The sequence below is a fragment of the Dipodomys ordii genome, unplaced genomic scaffold (genome assembly GCF_000151885.1).
Source record: "Dipodomys ordii isolate 6190 unplaced genomic scaffold, Dord_2.0 Scaffold98, whole genome shotgun sequence".
Classification (NCBI taxonomy): Eukaryota; Metazoa; Chordata; class Mammalia; order Rodentia; family Heteromyidae; genus Dipodomys; species Dipodomys ordii.
The window spans coordinates 3475415-3492177 of NW_012267314.1; the positions used below are offsets into that span (position 1 = coordinate 3475415).

Genomic DNA, 16763 nt, shown 5'->3' on the forward strand with positions numbered 1-16763 from the left:
GAAATGTATAGATTTCATACACGATGGCCGGACCTGGTGACCAGGGTCCCCTGTGACCACTTGAATGTGACCACATTGTGTCCCTAGAGAGAGCCATAGGGCAGTGACCCTTGTAGGGAGCATTTTGTTATTTTAAAACATGCAATCCAGGGGCTGGTGGCTCACACCTGTAATCCTAACTACTCAGGAGGCTGAGATCTAAAGGATACAGTCTGAAGCCAGTCTGAGCAAGACAAGTTCATGAGCCACTTTCAGTTAACCATTGAAAAGCTGAAAATGGAACTGTGGCTTAAATGGTAGAGCAAAACCTAAACAAAACAGAACAAAGAAAAACCCTCATGTATACTGCCCAGGCCCTGATTTCAAGCTCCAGAAAAAGCAAAACAACTAAATAAAAATGCTGATCATGTAATATATATTACAATTGATCATTTTTCTTTTTCGGTTATGGGGCCTGAACTCTGTCCCTCAGCTCTTCAGCTCAAGGCTAGCACTCTACCACTTGGGCCACAGCACCTCTTTTGGCTTTTTCTGATTATGTGGTACTGAGGAATCGAACCCAGGGCCTCATGCATGCAAGGCAAGCGCTGTTCCACTGAGCCACCTTCCCAGCCCTTGATAAATATTTTATAGTGAGCTTGTGTAATTTACCAGGCTCTGTATCTTCCATATATGTGTGTATCTGTGTTTATCATATGCTTAACTTCTGCGAAGACCAGGTTGGTAAATGAAGTGATGATACCATTTAGGTGACATCAAAGGAGAAGAAGGTAATACTCATGTCAAGGTGAGCTGGGACTCTCCAGTTCCCAGAAGAACAATAATATGTATACATTAATAAGACAATCTCATTTTCTTCTGCTTCCCTTGTAGGGCTTTAAGATAGACATTCAGTGCAAACAGCTGACGGTGGACTTCGTGAACCAGTCTGTGCTGCAGATCAGCAGTCAGGATGTGGAGAGCAAGCGGAGCGACAAGACGGACTTCGCGGAGCAGCTGGGCGCCATGAACAGAAGCTGGCAGCTCCTGCAGGGTCTGGTCGCAGAGAAGGTGCGTGCGGCAGGGCTGCCGGGATCACCCGAGAGCCCAGATCTACCGAGAGCCCTGAGCACAGGCCCAGGGTCAGGCGGGGTCCGGAATGTTCCCAGCCGCTCTCCTGAAGGTTACCTGGTCAACAGTGCTTTCCTTCTGCAAGTAATAGAAGAATGTGCTCTTTGTAAAATTCATGTTTTTATGTCTTTTGACGCTATCTCTTGAGGCCTATTGTTTTCCTTGCCTATTAGCTCTAGTCCTTTCTTGCTTACCCAGAATAGCCCCTGATTCACACTTGATAAAATTCATTTTTTGAATTATATAGATCATGGGCTATTGTCTGTGTGTGTGTGCGCGCGCGCGCGTGCGCGTGTCCATGCACATGTGCATGCATGCACAAAGTGCCAGTCCTGAGGCTTGAACTCGGAGCCTAGGCACTGTCCCTGAGCTTTTGCCTTCAAGGCTGGTGCTCTACCACTGGAGTTACAGCTCTACTTCTTTTAATTAGGTTAATTAGAGATAAGAATCTCACAGACTTTCCTGGCTGGGCTGGCTTTGAACTGCCATCCTCAGATCGAAAAGCTCCTGAGTTTGCGTGGTGGGAGCTGCCGGTACCTGACTGCCAAGGGCTATAATTTTTAGAATATTTATTTATTTGCTTATTTGTGCAGTGCTGGTGCTTCAGCTGAGGACTTCATGGCCGCTCTTACTGTTCGCTATAGACTGGTGCTCTCTTGCTTAAGCCACACTGCTACTTTTAATTTTTGTGTATGGTTAATTGGAGATAAGAATCTCAGGGAACTTTCCTTCCCAGGCTGGCTTTGAACTGCCGTGTTCAGATCTCAGCTTCCCGGGTAGATCAGACTGTGGGCATAGGCCCACAGCATCTGGCTGGGAAAATTTTAATTTATAATATACGGCCTCTTTGATGATGTTTGAATTTAACATGAAATGGCAACATTCTTTCCCTTGTGTGTGTTCAGGTCCAGTTGTTGGAAGGCTTATTGGAATCCTGGTCGGAATATGAAAATGATGTAGAAAGTCTCAAAATGTGGTTTGACTCCCAGGAGAAGAGAACGAAGCAAGAGTTTCGGGTTGGAGACCAGGCTTCCGTTCAGAGCTCCCTGAAAGACTGCCAGGTAACCTGTCTGATAGCGAGAATGTATTTCTTAAATACTTAAATATTTTTAAAACGTATTTGGTAGCAAGTTTCTCTGATGATTTGACATTATTTTTGACTATATCTTTTCTTGTTGCTTGTTGGCTTGACTTTGAGACAGGGTCTTACTGTGCAGCCTAAGCCAGATTTAAACTCACACTTGCTTGGATTGTAGGTATGCACTACCAAACCAGCTAGTTTTTCTTTCCAACAAAATAGGATTTTGTTTGTTTGTTTGTTGTCAGTCATGGGGCTTAAACTCAGGGCCTGGGCGCTGCTGTCCCTGAGCTTTTTTGTTCAGGCTAGCATTCTACCACTTGAGACACAGCCCACTTCCAGTTTTCTGGTGGGTAACTGGAGATAAGTCTCATGGACTTTCCTGCCCTGGTTGGCTTTGACCTTTGATCCTCAGATCTCAGCCTCCTGAGTAGCTAGGATTATAGATATGAACCACCAGCACCCAGCTTAGGTTTTTAAATTTTTTTTTTACTTTTATTTAGTTATTTTTTTGTTGTTGGTCATGGGGCTTGAACTCTGGACCTGGACACTGTCCCTCAGCTCTTCAGCTCAAGGCTAGCACTCTACCACTTAAGTCACAGCGCCACTTCCGGTTTTCTGGTGGTTTATTGGCAATGGGAGTCTCACGGACTTTCCTGCCCCGGGCTGGCTTTGAATCGCTATCCTCAGATCTCAGCCTCCTGAGTAGCTAGGATTACAGGCCTGAGCCACCAGCACCCAGCTTGTTTTAACACTGATTTTTAAAAGACATTTTCACCTTTTTTATATATTCTGAAGGCTATATAATGATCATCAGATTTAAGAATTGTCAAGATTTTAAGTACATTGACTCGAATTCTTTCTTTTATTGACACGTTTATTGACATGTATTAACTGACCAGTTATGATCCCTTCCTTAAGCCGCCACTTCCCGGGCTCTTCCCTGTGAGTGGAGATGAGCATCGGGGCTGGCTGCATTCCTGTCCCACTCTTGAGCTTCCCAGGTGACAGGCCCCTTCCTGTGTGTCCTTCACAGAAGCTCCTGATATCTGCTCCGCTGCCAGTGGGCAGAATTTGGGGTGGTGAGAATCCAGATATTTCCCAGTGAACGTTATCGCCACACGAGCGACATGAGTGGTGGCCATTGAGACTGCACTAAGAGAGTTTTCAAACAATTCACTACATATGAACATAGACTAATCAAACACTGAGTCTGGAAAGAGCAGCAAGCAGATGGGGGAAAAACGATGGAAAGGGGTGTCTCTGACCAAGAAGCCCTGCACACTTTGAGGGACACGTTGAATGTATAGAGATTTCATGTACACGTTCTCTAAGTTCAGAAAATAAAGTGAAGCAGGCAATGAGGGGGAGAGATGGAGGGTGAGCCGATCAGGGCACGTTGTGTATGTGCTGGGCATGCTGCAGGGAAACCCGTGTAGTACAACCAATGTATGCTAAGAAGAATGCATTTGTTGTACTGTGTTGTAGATTAGCCATGGCATTAAAAAAATAGTGTTTTCTAAGGCTAGTTGAAGGCTGATCTGTGAGGTTAATACAAGGGAAAAGATACTTTTCTTAAATCTTGTTTTCCTAACTTAGGTTTTAGGAAGAAAGGACTTGGGTGATATTCTGTTTTCTAACCAGTTTTGAGAGCTTATTTATTTACTTTTTTTTCTTGGTCTTGGAGCTTGAACTCAGGCCCTTGAAGCCAGGCATACGTTGCTTTTTGCTCAAGGATAGTGCTGGTATCACTTGAACCACAGGTCTACTCCAGGGTTTTTGTTTTGTTTTGTTTTTATTTATTTATTTTTTGGTAGTTTATTGGAGATAAGCATCTCACAGAGTTTACTGCTTCTCCTGGCTTTGAACTATACCCTCAAATCTTCTCCCCCTGAGTAGCTAGGATTACAGGTGCCCTGCTTCCCACCCCATTCCCCCCCACCCCCATTTTCCATTTTACTCCTTTTTCTATGCATGTCTTGCATTTAATTGAGACACATTCTATCTGGAAAATATTGCAGATGTTTGCCCAGGTTTTACTTCTAGTAGGCTCAGTTCGGGTAGTGTCTGGAGAGAAAGGTTACATTGCGATTTTAAATGTCAGTTGGTGATTTGGAATGAGACGTTGTTCCTGCGGGCAGGTTGGGCAGTGGGAGGGTGGACAGAGAGAAAGTAGCTCCCACACTTATTTTGGAATGTCACTCATGAATCACAGTAGCCTAGCTGGCAAGTTCAAGTTGGCGGTACTACAAACTTTGATAAAATTTATCATCATTTTTGAGAAATTGTGACTTTGGACCAAAGTGTGAAAACCAAGCCAGTGTACTTAAATCAGTGCCTGGATTCAGGCTTTGTTTTGTTTTAAAACTCTTGACTATTTTTCCAGTCTTCTAGGGTGATTTATTCATGAAAAGCAACATAAAAGCTGATATTTATGAGTTAATCCAAGTTGAGAGTGATTTACTATTGCAAAAACGTTGGTTTTGGCCTTTCCCCTCACTGATCAGAGCAGAATCATCTCTTTATTATTATTGAAAGGAAAACATACCTTCATTTTTTAGGAAAAATACCATTCAATGGCCTTTTTTTCCTGTGTTTTGCTCTTATGACAACATAACAAGGAGGGCATTTCTTACCAGTTAATTACTGCTCACTATACCCTTAACACCTATAGATAAATGAGGATAACTTAATTTCTAATAGTTGAATTTTGTAATCATATTAAAGATATACAGGAAGAATTATGTATTGTATACTATTGCATAAGTAAATACATAATTACATGCATATTATTAAATATAAATTGTAATTGTGATGTATGTCTTAGAAAAATAGAAAATAGAAGTTTTTCAAAATAAAACTAATTATGCTTCCCATAAGGGAAATAAAGGACCTATAATTTTAGCAATTAGCAGATTCATTCTCTGCTAATTATCAAAGCTATCATAATATTGACAAAAGGTAAACAATATGAATAATATAAAAACTGAAATTATTTTTTTTTTTTTTGGTCCTGTCGTGGGGCCTGAACTCTGGGCCTGGGCACTGTCCTTCAGCTCTTCAGCTCAAGGCTAGTGCTCTACCACTTGAGCCACAGTGCCACTTCCGGGTTTTTTCTTTTTGCTTATGTGGTGCTGAGGAATCGAACCCAGGGCCTCAGGCATGCAAGGCAAGCGCTCTACCACTGAGCCACCTTCCCAGCCCTGAAATTATCTTTTTAAGCTGCTACATGTATAAACTTTTGGTCACCAAGACAAAATTAGCTTCATCGTTATGCAGGACATAAACAAATTTGCACTGAAGTCAGCACCACTGTCTCATGCCTGAGAGCTACTCAGGAGGCTGAGATCTGGTATGAAGCCAGCCAGGACAGCAAAGTCAGTGAGACTCTTATTTCCAATTAATCACAGAAAAAGCCACAATGGTGTTGTGGCTCAAGTGGTAGAGTACGAGCCTTGAACAAAAAGACCACAGGGGTAGCACCGAGGCTCAGAGTTCAAGCCCCAGGACCCACACCAAAAAATGCACAGAAACATCATACATGGAAAAATGACTGACTGTAATAACATCTTACATTTGGCTAGTTTTTGATAACGTTGAAATCTATTTCAAATAATGCCAGGCTACAGTAATTCATGCCTGTAATCCTGCTTAGGAGGATGTGACGGAAGGATCACAGTTCAAAGACAAGCTGGGCACAAAGGTCCATGAGACTCCCTAGCTCTTACTTTCTCTCATATGTGGAAGCTAGAACTAATTTCTGAATGTACTAATAAACACTGTATGCCCGTGTACACAAATACATTAACTGAAATATGATATTAGCAGGGGAGAATTCAAATGGTGTAATTCCTTAGAAAAGCAACCTCACGGTCCAACAAAAGGATTATCAGGAAACTGGTACTTGAAAAGTGGAGGATGAACCAAGGAGAGGAGGTAGATGGATGACGCGGAAGCGGAAAGAGAATGCAGTCAGAACACTCCGTGTACATCTTACAACACCAATACAACTGAGTGAGGGATGGGGCTGGCAGACAGGGGAGAATGGGGAAAGGGATGACCTAGATCAAGATGCATTGTGCTGACAGCAGCTTTGTGGAAGGGTAGTCCCTTCCCACAACTCCTCAAAGATAGTAATCTTATCATTTTAAAATGTAACACAGTCATGGAAAGTAAATGAACAGTAAAACTTATAAACCAAGACATACAGACTATCACTAAGTTAGTAGAGACTAGACTCGCACCAACACCTTGCAAATGGTTACCCGGTCATGATATTATCATTCATACATGGGTCATGAGAAGGGGTTTAGAAAAAAAAAACCTTTCTTAAATTATTGAGATGTTATCCAAATATAAAATAGGTGGAAAGGGTCTTCATCCTAGTCCCAAGGGACCTCACACCCACATTTGTTCTGAGGGTGCACTTCCATATATGAGTGTGACCACGTCTTTACTCCTGACATCTCATCACCCCAGTTTGTAATTTACACCCCTGCAGCTTGGAGTTCATGGACGTAGACTCAGCATTGGCCAAAGAGGACAGAGCCTTTTGCACTAGCGCTGACTCGTGGCAGGCAGTGTGACTTTGACTTGATTTTCCACTGGGTTTTTTTCTATGCAGAGTTGATACGTCCTAGCCAACTCCACAGAGCTTTACGAGAAATCCTTGATGCTTTCTCTCATGGCATTTTCCAGTTGGGAATACGATGTATGCTTTTGTATACACTCTAGATGCTCTTCTCACTTTCTTTTTCTTCCTTGAACATTTCATTCTGACAGTGATATATGTACATTCCAAATTTGAGCTATGGTAATGGGTTATACAGGTTATACAGAAAGAAAGAGGAACTAAAAGAATGCCTTCTCCATCTTCTGATTCCACAAGGGAACAAACCGAGACCCTCATGGAAGTTTCTGGCACACTGACTTCACTTAAGGGCAGCAGAAATGTATCTGGGATGGGGTAGGATGCTGAGGCCGGAAGGGGTAGCATTGAGCAAGGTGCACTGTACTTATAACCTGACCTGGAATTGTAACCTCTTTGTACCACCACATCATCATCATCAAGAACAAGAGAGATGTTTCTGAATTTCAGACATGCTTCTATCCCATTTCCTTCTATGGGCGAATCCATGGAATATTTTGAACAGCAGTGTAATATTTTAGCATCAAGAATGCAAGTCATATTACCATTTCTGACATGTTATTTCTTTCCTGTAACTCTTTGGGGGAAAGAAATTACATGATGCCATTTCTTTATCTAGTAGGTAGATTTTACATTTTTTAGGTTCTGTTAGTTTAATTAATTTAAGGCTAATTTATGGGAAATTAGCTTTTTCTTTTAACATGTAAGGCTAAGAAGGAAATATTGCTGTTGAAATCCTCTTTTAAGAAGGATATTTTTCTTTTGGATTAGTAGCAGATTTTTAGTATGTGAAACTAATGGCTCAATTTCAGTGCACCCTAGAGTTTCATAATAGGACAATTTAAAGTGACAATTTTTTCTTAAATCTTTCAGGATCTGGAAGATTTGATTAAAGCAAAAGAAAAAGAAATAGAGAAAATTGAGCAGAATGGACTTGCTTTGATTCAGAACAAGAAAGAAGAAGTCTCTGGCACAGTCAGGAGCACGCTTCAGGAACTCAACCAAGCCTGGGCAAATTTGGACCACATGGTAATTTTGCTCTTAGACACTTTGCCAGCTCTTGTTGACACATGCTGAGGTTTGGCTTTCTTCAAGTAACTGAGTAAACAATTGTCAAATATACATCATCTGTTTGTATTGTTATGTCTATTCTATTACCTTCTTTAAAAAAACATGTCTAGCTTCTGGTGTTTCTTATAAAAACATTATTATAAACATCACTCTTAATAATTCCACCCATACACATAGCTATAGATGCCATCTAGGCACAGATATGTTTCTAATTGGTTATCCTTAGTGTTGAGTTCTCTACTGAATTCTTAAACACAGAGACAAAGAAACACAGTGGGTAGACATCTTCTCCTGTAGAACCAACAAATATCTTAAATACCCATGCCCAAACCTGCTCTGAATCTTCACTCCCAATGTCCCATGCTCTTCCTACCATCATGGGCATAACCTTAGAGACACTTTTCGTTCCTCTGTTTCTCTCCTGCCCCGCATATAATCTATGAGGAAATCAAGGCAGTTGTACTCAGAAGAGACTAGAATCCAGCAGCCATCCCACTTCCATGTAGATAGCACCCACGTCTAAGCCTTTGGAATTGAAGACAAGTGTGTGAGCCAGGGCCCCCAGCAAACAGCTCCAGCTGCCCATGCTCTCTTCTCCAGACTCTGTTCTAGCCTATCTTCTACCTGACTTGAGATTTATTTTATGTGTTTTCATCAATCACCACAGAGGGCTAGAGACAATACCATATAAGTATAAATGAATAGTTCTCTCATGGAAATGTTGCCTTATGGGAAACAAATGATATTGGAAAGTGTTCATCAATCTCCTTGGCTTATCTGCCTGCCTGGCTCCTGATTTTGGTTGTGTGGTTGGTCCTGGTGCCCACTGGAGTGGACAGGAGCACGTGCTTCGTCCAGTGGTCCCTCAGATGGCAGCTCAGTTGCTTGCAACACTTTTCCTCCATACAAGGAAGAAAAGCAAGGAAGGCAGATGCAAATTAACTTATGTAATCTCTTCCCCTAATCATGGCCATGCTCTCTCCATATATAAAAGAATTGCATTTAGATTAGTGGTGAAATCCAGCAAACTAGAGAGCTTTTTTTTCCCTTTGTACTTATTTATTTATTTTTATTGTGAAAATACCATACAGAGGGGTTGCAATTACATGGGCAAGATAATGAGTACATTTCTTATCAAGCATTGTTGCCTCCTCCTGTGTTTCCCCTTCCCATCTTGCCCTCCATGCCCATCTCCTCCCCTCCCCCCCCCCCGCCAAAGCTGTAAAGTTTGTTTTTCAACATAATGACTTGTACATCTCATTGTTGCAATGGGTCACCTGTATCCCTGTTTAAACAATTTGTTTTTTCCCTTCCCCTCCACAAATTATGCCAACATCAAATACAGTGAAAGCAGAGTGATATCAACCAAAGTAAAAATGTTTGTGATGCAGGTGATGAAAGGAATTCTCTTGGCTGTTTTGTCTTTACGTAGTCATTTGAGCATGTGAGCGATTATGTGCAAACATGTGAACTAAGATATAGACATAGAGATACAAACAGAGAACACATAGATACAGCAATATAAATAGATGGTAGACACGAATGTAGATGTAGGTATATTTCATTCTCAACCACTTTGGTTCCAATGTTCTTATACATTCTAACAGCATGATCTTTTGTTTTCTTTACCTTTTAGTGTGATCTTAGATCATTTTTCTTTTGCCAGTCCTGGGGCTTGAACTCAGGGCACTGGGCACTGTCCTTGAACTTCTTTTTGCTCAAGGCTAGCACTCTGTCACTTAAGCCACAGTGTCACTTCCGGCTTTTTCTGTGTATGTGGAACTGAGGAATCAAACCCAGGGCTTCATGCATGCTAGGCAAGCACTCTACCCACTAAGCCACTTTCCAGCCCAATCTTATCTCATTTTCATTATTCCTTAGTACTTCAGTTTCCTCATGTATAATATGGGAATAAAGATATACCTACCTTACTAGGTTGCTAAGGGTTGAATGAGTTAAGGCATTTGAAAAACTCATTTTATGGGCTGTAGGCCTAGCCCAGTGACAGAGCATTTTACCTGGCATGTGCAAAGCCTTGGGTTTGATTCCTAGAATTGTGAAAAAGTTCATGTAGTATATTACTTGTTTTATTCAACATGCTCACTTCCCTTGTGTAGTATATATGTGTGTATACATCCCTGTATGTCTGTGTGTATCTATCGGATCGTGCAGTGGTAACAGGTGTGCGTGGTTTTGGACAGGTGGGGCAGTTAAAGGTCTTGCTGAGGTCAGTGCTCGACCAGTGGAACCGCCACAAGGCCACGCTGGATGAGATCAACGGCCACCTGATGGAGGCCAGGTACTCCCTGTCCCGTTTCCGTCTGCTCACCGGGTCCTCAGAAGCAGTGCAGGTTCAGGTAGACAATCTGCAGGTAAGAGGTGAACACCATCAATATCCGCGTTACTCGGAGAAACATGGGAAACTTAGCAAGCCGGACCATCGTCGCGACCTATTGCACTTTCTTGTTTACACTCGATTCTTTTCGGAATGTTTACAATTAATGTTACCTGCCTATGAGGACCAAATGCTGGGCTAGCTGGTCTGTAATACAGTGGGGTTTGATGTCCTGTTATGTCCTCATAAATGTGTTTTGTGAAATGACTTTATACCCAGGTTCACTTTCTGGGACTCATTATCACCATGCTTTCCGTCTTCTTCCTCCTTTCCTGTTTATCTTGCTTCTCCAAACACACTCTGAGGGATTCAAAAGAAAATAAAGAGAAAAATAGCCAAAGTGGTAAATGTTCCAGGCCTTGAGCTTGCTTTGCTTCACCCCCCCCCCCCCCCAGGGGTCTGTGTGTGTGCTTACCAACTCTTTCCCAACACACAGCTTGGCTACATAGCGTTCGTCTGTGATACAATCACTCCTCTCTTTCCTAAGCACAGGGCTCTCTTCCTTCGCAGGCCACTGTCCTCAATTCTCTGCTGCCCTCACACCCCTGCTCATCTGGGCCTTGGGACATGCTTACCTGCCACTGCTCTTTCTTCCTGGTTAAATAATGCACATCGTGGGTGGGGCAGTTGGGTCCTAGAGAGCTGGGAGGCTGGCGAGGACACAGCGCATGCCCAGTGCATATACTTGTAGCCTCCTTCACTGGCTTGACCATCCCTGTGGATGTGTTGCTAACTGTATGTACAGACGTTCTTAAGAGGATGTCTTTTGGGGAAGGGTGGAGAGAAGGAAGGATGAAATGGGTAATGTGTAAAAGTAATTTCTCCAAATGGTTGTTGCAGATAAGTAAGAATCATTATAATTCATTTTGCTTGAGGGATGCCTATGAGGAGGAGAGGGAAGATTGGAATAATGGTAAACTAGACTATTCACAACGATGAAAAGAGAATAAGGAAATCTGCGGGGATACCGTCTCTTAAAGGAAGGGGAGCAGGGAGTGTGATCAAGGAGCTGAAATGGATTAGAAAACAGCATTACACATGTGGGAAATGTAACAATAAAATTCTCCCTCATATAGCTGATGGAAGCCAATGTTTTAAAAGCCTCAAATAAAGCAATTTTTAAAAAACCCTCATTTTGAACATAGTAAAATTTAAAAGATATTTTATTATTCTGAGGAGGTTAGGAATGCTTTTTTATTAATGTACTGTGGGTTTAATTCCTGCACATTGCCTTGCTAGGTGAAGACAGAGAGACGTTTCTTGAATATTTTGAATTGAGGGTCATTAGACGTTGGTATAAATGACACTCGGTTTTGGCAACCTCGTTTGCCTGTGGCGTTTCACCAATGTGTTGATCCTTTCATTGGATTGTCCAGGGAAATGTCTCTTTCCAGTTCCCTTTCTGGTCCACAATGGGAGATTCTACCAAGCTTGTCTAATAAAAGATTCTTTACTTTAATGTGAAATATGAAAGACATTGTTGTTATTTATAGTTGCCGATCTGTGCAAGAGATCACTAAAGCCTATTCTATTCTCCCATCTGGCAGGCTCTACTCCTTGATAAGCTTCTCGCTCCCACCTCCCTTCCCTGGACTTCTATAATTTTGACTTTGATAGACAAATGTTGATGAGGCTATTAGGTGATAGGATAATTAGCTGGATCATTCCACATACATAGTTGTTTCCTATGAATTAAAAACAGCCTTAAATATTCTTGGTGTAGAGATAGAACTTAGCAATAGAACTATGAACTAGGGATTTAATTACGAAGACTTAGTGGAGAGTCATCCAGATGTGTAATAGAGACCTGGCTTTTGGCTTTGAGCATCCAAGAGAACCACAGTGTAACTGCTGGTACATGTACTACCACCACAGATGTGCATTCCTCTATTTCTCCAGAAGAGGCTCAGGTGTCACAGGAAAACTCCATCACTGAGAATCTCCTCTCATAATCATAAAAAGAACAGAAATTATTTCTTTTCAAAGTTTTGTGAGACCATGGAGTAAATCCATGCATGTGTATAATAACTGTGTGAATTCTTAAATCCATACATGTATATAATCACTGTGTAAACTCTGAAATTCGTGTGTTAAATTTCTGAGTTTAAACCTGGTATGTCATCTGTGATTTTTTTCCCCCTTTGATTAGAACCTTCATGATGAGCTAGAAAAACAGGAAAAGAACTTAGAGAAATTTGGCTCCATCACCAACCAGTTATTAAAAGAATGTCACCCACCGGTGACAGAAACGCTCACCAATACACTGAAAGATGTCAATATGAGGTATGAAGTATGTTCGCTTTGTACATTATATATACGTTGTCAATTATGATAGAACGAAAATGGTAAATGTGATAGAACTGTCATGGTAATATGGCTGAATTTAATTATACACATGACAGACATAACCTCATGATAGATAGGATGGAACTTAAGATTTTCTGACATTCCAAATTTGAGCCTTGTGGTGAATTCTACTCTGTTAATGTAATGGTTTTCCCAAACTGTTTCTAACATTATTGGGAGTGAATGCATTTAGGAAGAATTAGAAATGTCCCTTAGCTGGGGCCTGCCCTCTTCCCCTATCATCTACCCTTGAGATACGATTGTGACTTGGCGATGTTTTATTATGTGAAGTTGGAGTGAGTCAGTCTACATTATTTCCATATTTCCATGAACCAGGATCGTGAAAAATAAAATAGTAAATAACAGCATTTTGTGAGAGAGGCTCATCTGCCCATGAGTGTTGCCTATTACTTCCAGATGGAATGACTTGCTGGAAGAGACCGCGGAGCAGCTGCACTCCAGCAAGGCCCTCCTACACCTCTGGCAGAGATACCGAGACTACTCCAAGCAGTGCGCCGCGGCCCTTCAGCAGCAGGAGACTCAAACCAAGGCCCTGCTAAAGGCGGCCACTCACAGCGACATCGCTGATGATGAAGTCGCTACGTGGATTCAAGATTGCAATGTACGTGCAGGAACCCTCGTGGTCCCCCAACCATGCCGTTCTTCAGTTCTGCAAACTTACCAGGCCTGGCTCTGATGTGTGTGAGCTTTGGGTGATTCTCCATATGTGAGCCAGGCATCCAGAAATGATTGTTCTATGAATGACAGGGCACGGCTTCCCAAAAGAGTTGTGAGGGGGGCTGGGAAGGTGGCACAGTGGTAGAGTGCTTGCCTCGCATGCCTGAGGCCCTGGGTTCGATTCCTCAGCACCACATAAGCAAAAAGAAAAAAGCCGGAAGTGGCGCTATGGCTCAAGTGGTAGAGTGCTAGCCTTGAGCTGAAGAGCTGAAGGACAGCGCTCAGGCCCAGAGTTCAGGCCCCATGACCGGACCCAAAAAAAAAAAAAAGAGTTGTGAGGTCCTCACCGATGCTTTCATTTTGAGAGATGAGCCGCTTTTCTCTTTTTTTCTCCCCTCATGGAATATATATAATCCAAGTGACAGTTTTGGGTTATGTGCTTTAATTGGGATGGTCAATATAGGAAGTGACTACATGGGAAATAATACATCTTTTAAAAGCCTACTTAGATTTGTTATCTGTGGTGTAAGCATCAACATAATAGTTTCATTAAAGAATTTACTGGGAGAAAGAAGTTTACCTCTCTCAATTTAACAGTGTAATACTTTTTAATAGCTCTTAAATAATTCTCTTTTGCCAGTAACCTACTTACAGTTTTCAAGAAAGGCTTTCACCCATTACCAGTTCTTAATATTTATCCTTATTTGTTTTTCTGTAATGAATGTGTTACAAAGATCCTCTTACAAAAACTGCACAATCACTTTAAAGCTAAAGGTTAATAGTTATATTAACCATCATCACATTTGTACCCACATAGTTTATCTTTACAAGACCTGACATTTTTAATATTCCAGAGGCACAAGTTGCCCTCTGTGTTTGTCTCTACTGAAAGTCACTCTGCTATCAGATCTGTACCCTCTAGCTTATCCAGGAAGGTCCCAGCACTACGGCAGAAGTAGCAATCCTGTTCTACTCCTCATGTTGCTTAGAAACCAGAAGTAAGACTTCACATTGGCTTAGAATTTTGAGCATATGAGAAAGTCAGAGATGCCATGTGGGAAAATGGAGTTGTGGACAACTCTTACCAGGACGCCTGACTCATCCCTGGATTTTACACCTCCCTGACCCTAGAGGTTAAAATAACTGCAGGAATGTGACAACACATACAGAACATAGCATGGTCAAACTAACCCCTGGTGCCTGAAGCAAAAAATAAGTATAAAAATGTAAAGCAGAGCATAGAATCTTCAATTGGATTCGAATATTTTTCTTCTTTATAGCCAGTTGTAAAGAGGAAACTTATAAAGAGGAGAAAAATGCCCAAATGTTGACAATTATTGGCTTCCCTTATGAATCTTGGAAAATTGTTGTTTTTGCTTTTTGATTTTCAACATTTTTCCAGTCTTCATCATGAACCGGGTGTGGCTTTTATTATCAGAAGAGTACTTATATACATGTGTGTATGTGCGTGTGTGTGTGTGTGTGTGTGTGTGTGTGTGTAGTTTGTAATGTTATTTAAAGTATTTACACATACAGTTAATGGCTCTAGAAAATTAGATTCAATTCTGAATCTTTTTTTCCTGCAGGTGTTTTTTTACTGTAATAATTTGATAAGAATTTCTACGTTGTCAGGTTTTGCTGGCTCACACATAATCCTGTGTACTTAAGAGGCAGAGGTCTGGAGGACTGCAGTTCAAAATCAGCCAGGCAGGAAAGTCCACCAGACTCCATCTCTAATATAACCAGCAAAAATTCATGTTGAAGGCTTAGCTCAAGTGGTAGAGCACCATCTGAGCAAGCAATCTAAGCAAGAATGAAGCCTTTAAGCCAATTCCCTGTATAGGCAAAGAATAACAGAATTGTGTATATATAGCCACGTGTGGTGGCACATGAGTTCAATCCCGACCCTTAGGAGGAAGAGACAGAAGGGTCATGAGTTTGAGGCCATCTTGGACTACATAGTCAGAGTGTGTCTCAAAAACAAAAGAAGGGAAAGAATTGCCTGTCATATCTACATGTGTGTTCCTTTGCCCTTTATTGATGGTACTGAAGAGTATACTTACCACCTCGTTTTGTGATGGTATCTTCTCTTCTCCTGTAGGACCTCCTCAAAGGACTAGGGACAACCAAGGATTCCCTTTTCGTTCTCCAAGAGCTGGGAGAGCAACTCAAGCAGCAAGTGGATCCCTCAGCCTCCGCAGCCATCCAGTCCGACCATCTGTGCTTGAGTCAGCAATTGCGTGCCCTGGAGCAGGCCCTGGACAAGCAGCAGAAGACGCTGCAGGTACCCAGCTCACGGTCAGGGTGTGTTAGCTAAGGGCTGTTTCGTGACGTCAGACATAGACACAGGACACAGAGTATTCATCAGTGAGCCTAAGCTCCTTCAAGAGCAGAGCACAGACAAACACGGGGGCCGTGGGGATGGGGCAGAGCTGGCTTATTCTCTACAGCAGCATGCTAAAATCGCTTTGGAGAAGTGATTTTATGCCTGCCTCCATGGTCTGTCCAACTTACAAAATCCTGAGTGGCTTCACTATTCATATCAACATGCACGTATTTCCTTAACAGCTTTTTATAAGCACTATAAAGACATTTCACAATGTATTTCAGAATAACTTTACTTGGCTGTCAATGGCAGGAAGAAATAATGCTTACCCTTTAGACAAATTATATCAGTGGGGAAAAGAAAATTTATACCATCCTCACCTTGTTCTTTTAGGAACAGTATCCTGCAAATGGCCAGTCCATACAAGATTGCAAAAGCAATTTCCTTATCTATGTGCTTTTTTTTGCCATATTTCATTAAAACGTTCATCTCAGTCAGATCTCTGTTTCCTTGTGTAACAAAGGCTGGAGTTGTTGACTACGAAACCTTTGCGGAGAGTCTAGCGGCTCTGGAGGGCTGGACTGTGGAGGCGGAGGAGACGCTTCAAGCACAGGACCCCAGCCACTCAGCAGACCTCTCCACCATCCAGGGAAGGATGGGGGAGCTGAAGGTAGGTGCGCGCACACCCTCATCCCAGCTCTCCATCTTCTCTCCTCAGAATGATAAGAACAACCCGCCACGGGCGTGTTTAGACCTTCTTCCTCTCTGGCTCCATGCAACTCGCTCAGCTCTGCCGGCTGAAAGCAAAGAACTGTGTGTTGGCCACCAGCAGTAGCCATTTGCTGTGCCCTAGAAACCATCTCACACCTCCAGGCAGCCCCTGGCCCAGCCCCTCACTACCTGCATCATTACCTCTGTAGCTCCATCTCTAGCGCCCTTCACTCCCAGTGGAACCTGCCCCATCTGTCTGACCACACAGCCTCCCGTGTGGTCCCTCCTCCATCCTCAACCCCTGCCAGAATGATCATTGTCCAACAAGTATTACTCAGTTACTTTTATCCAGGCATTTCGTTTTGTAGCCATACACTAAGACATCACATTGTACCTTATA

General features: G+C 42.3%; 1 protein-coding gene across 1 annotated transcript in view; it reads left to right on the forward strand.

The window, feature by feature from the left end:
• The window catches only part of Syne1 (spectrin repeat containing, nuclear envelope 1), a 388103-nt gene that overhangs the window by 299221 nt on the left and 72119 nt on the right, over positions 1-16763 (forward strand). The window contains exons 112-119 of the mRNA XM_013026970.1: positions 874-1050; positions 2016-2171; positions 7710-7865; positions 10109-10279; positions 12452-12585; positions 13066-13270; positions 15428-15610; positions 16176-16322. Coding sequence (XP_012882424.1) covers positions 874-1050; positions 2016-2171; positions 7710-7865; positions 10109-10279; positions 12452-12585; positions 13066-13270; positions 15428-15610; positions 16176-16322 — 1329 coding nt within the window. The remainder of the gene's footprint in view (positions 1-873; positions 1051-2015; positions 2172-7709; positions 7866-10108; positions 10280-12451; positions 12586-13065; positions 13271-15427; positions 15611-16175; positions 16323-16763) is intronic.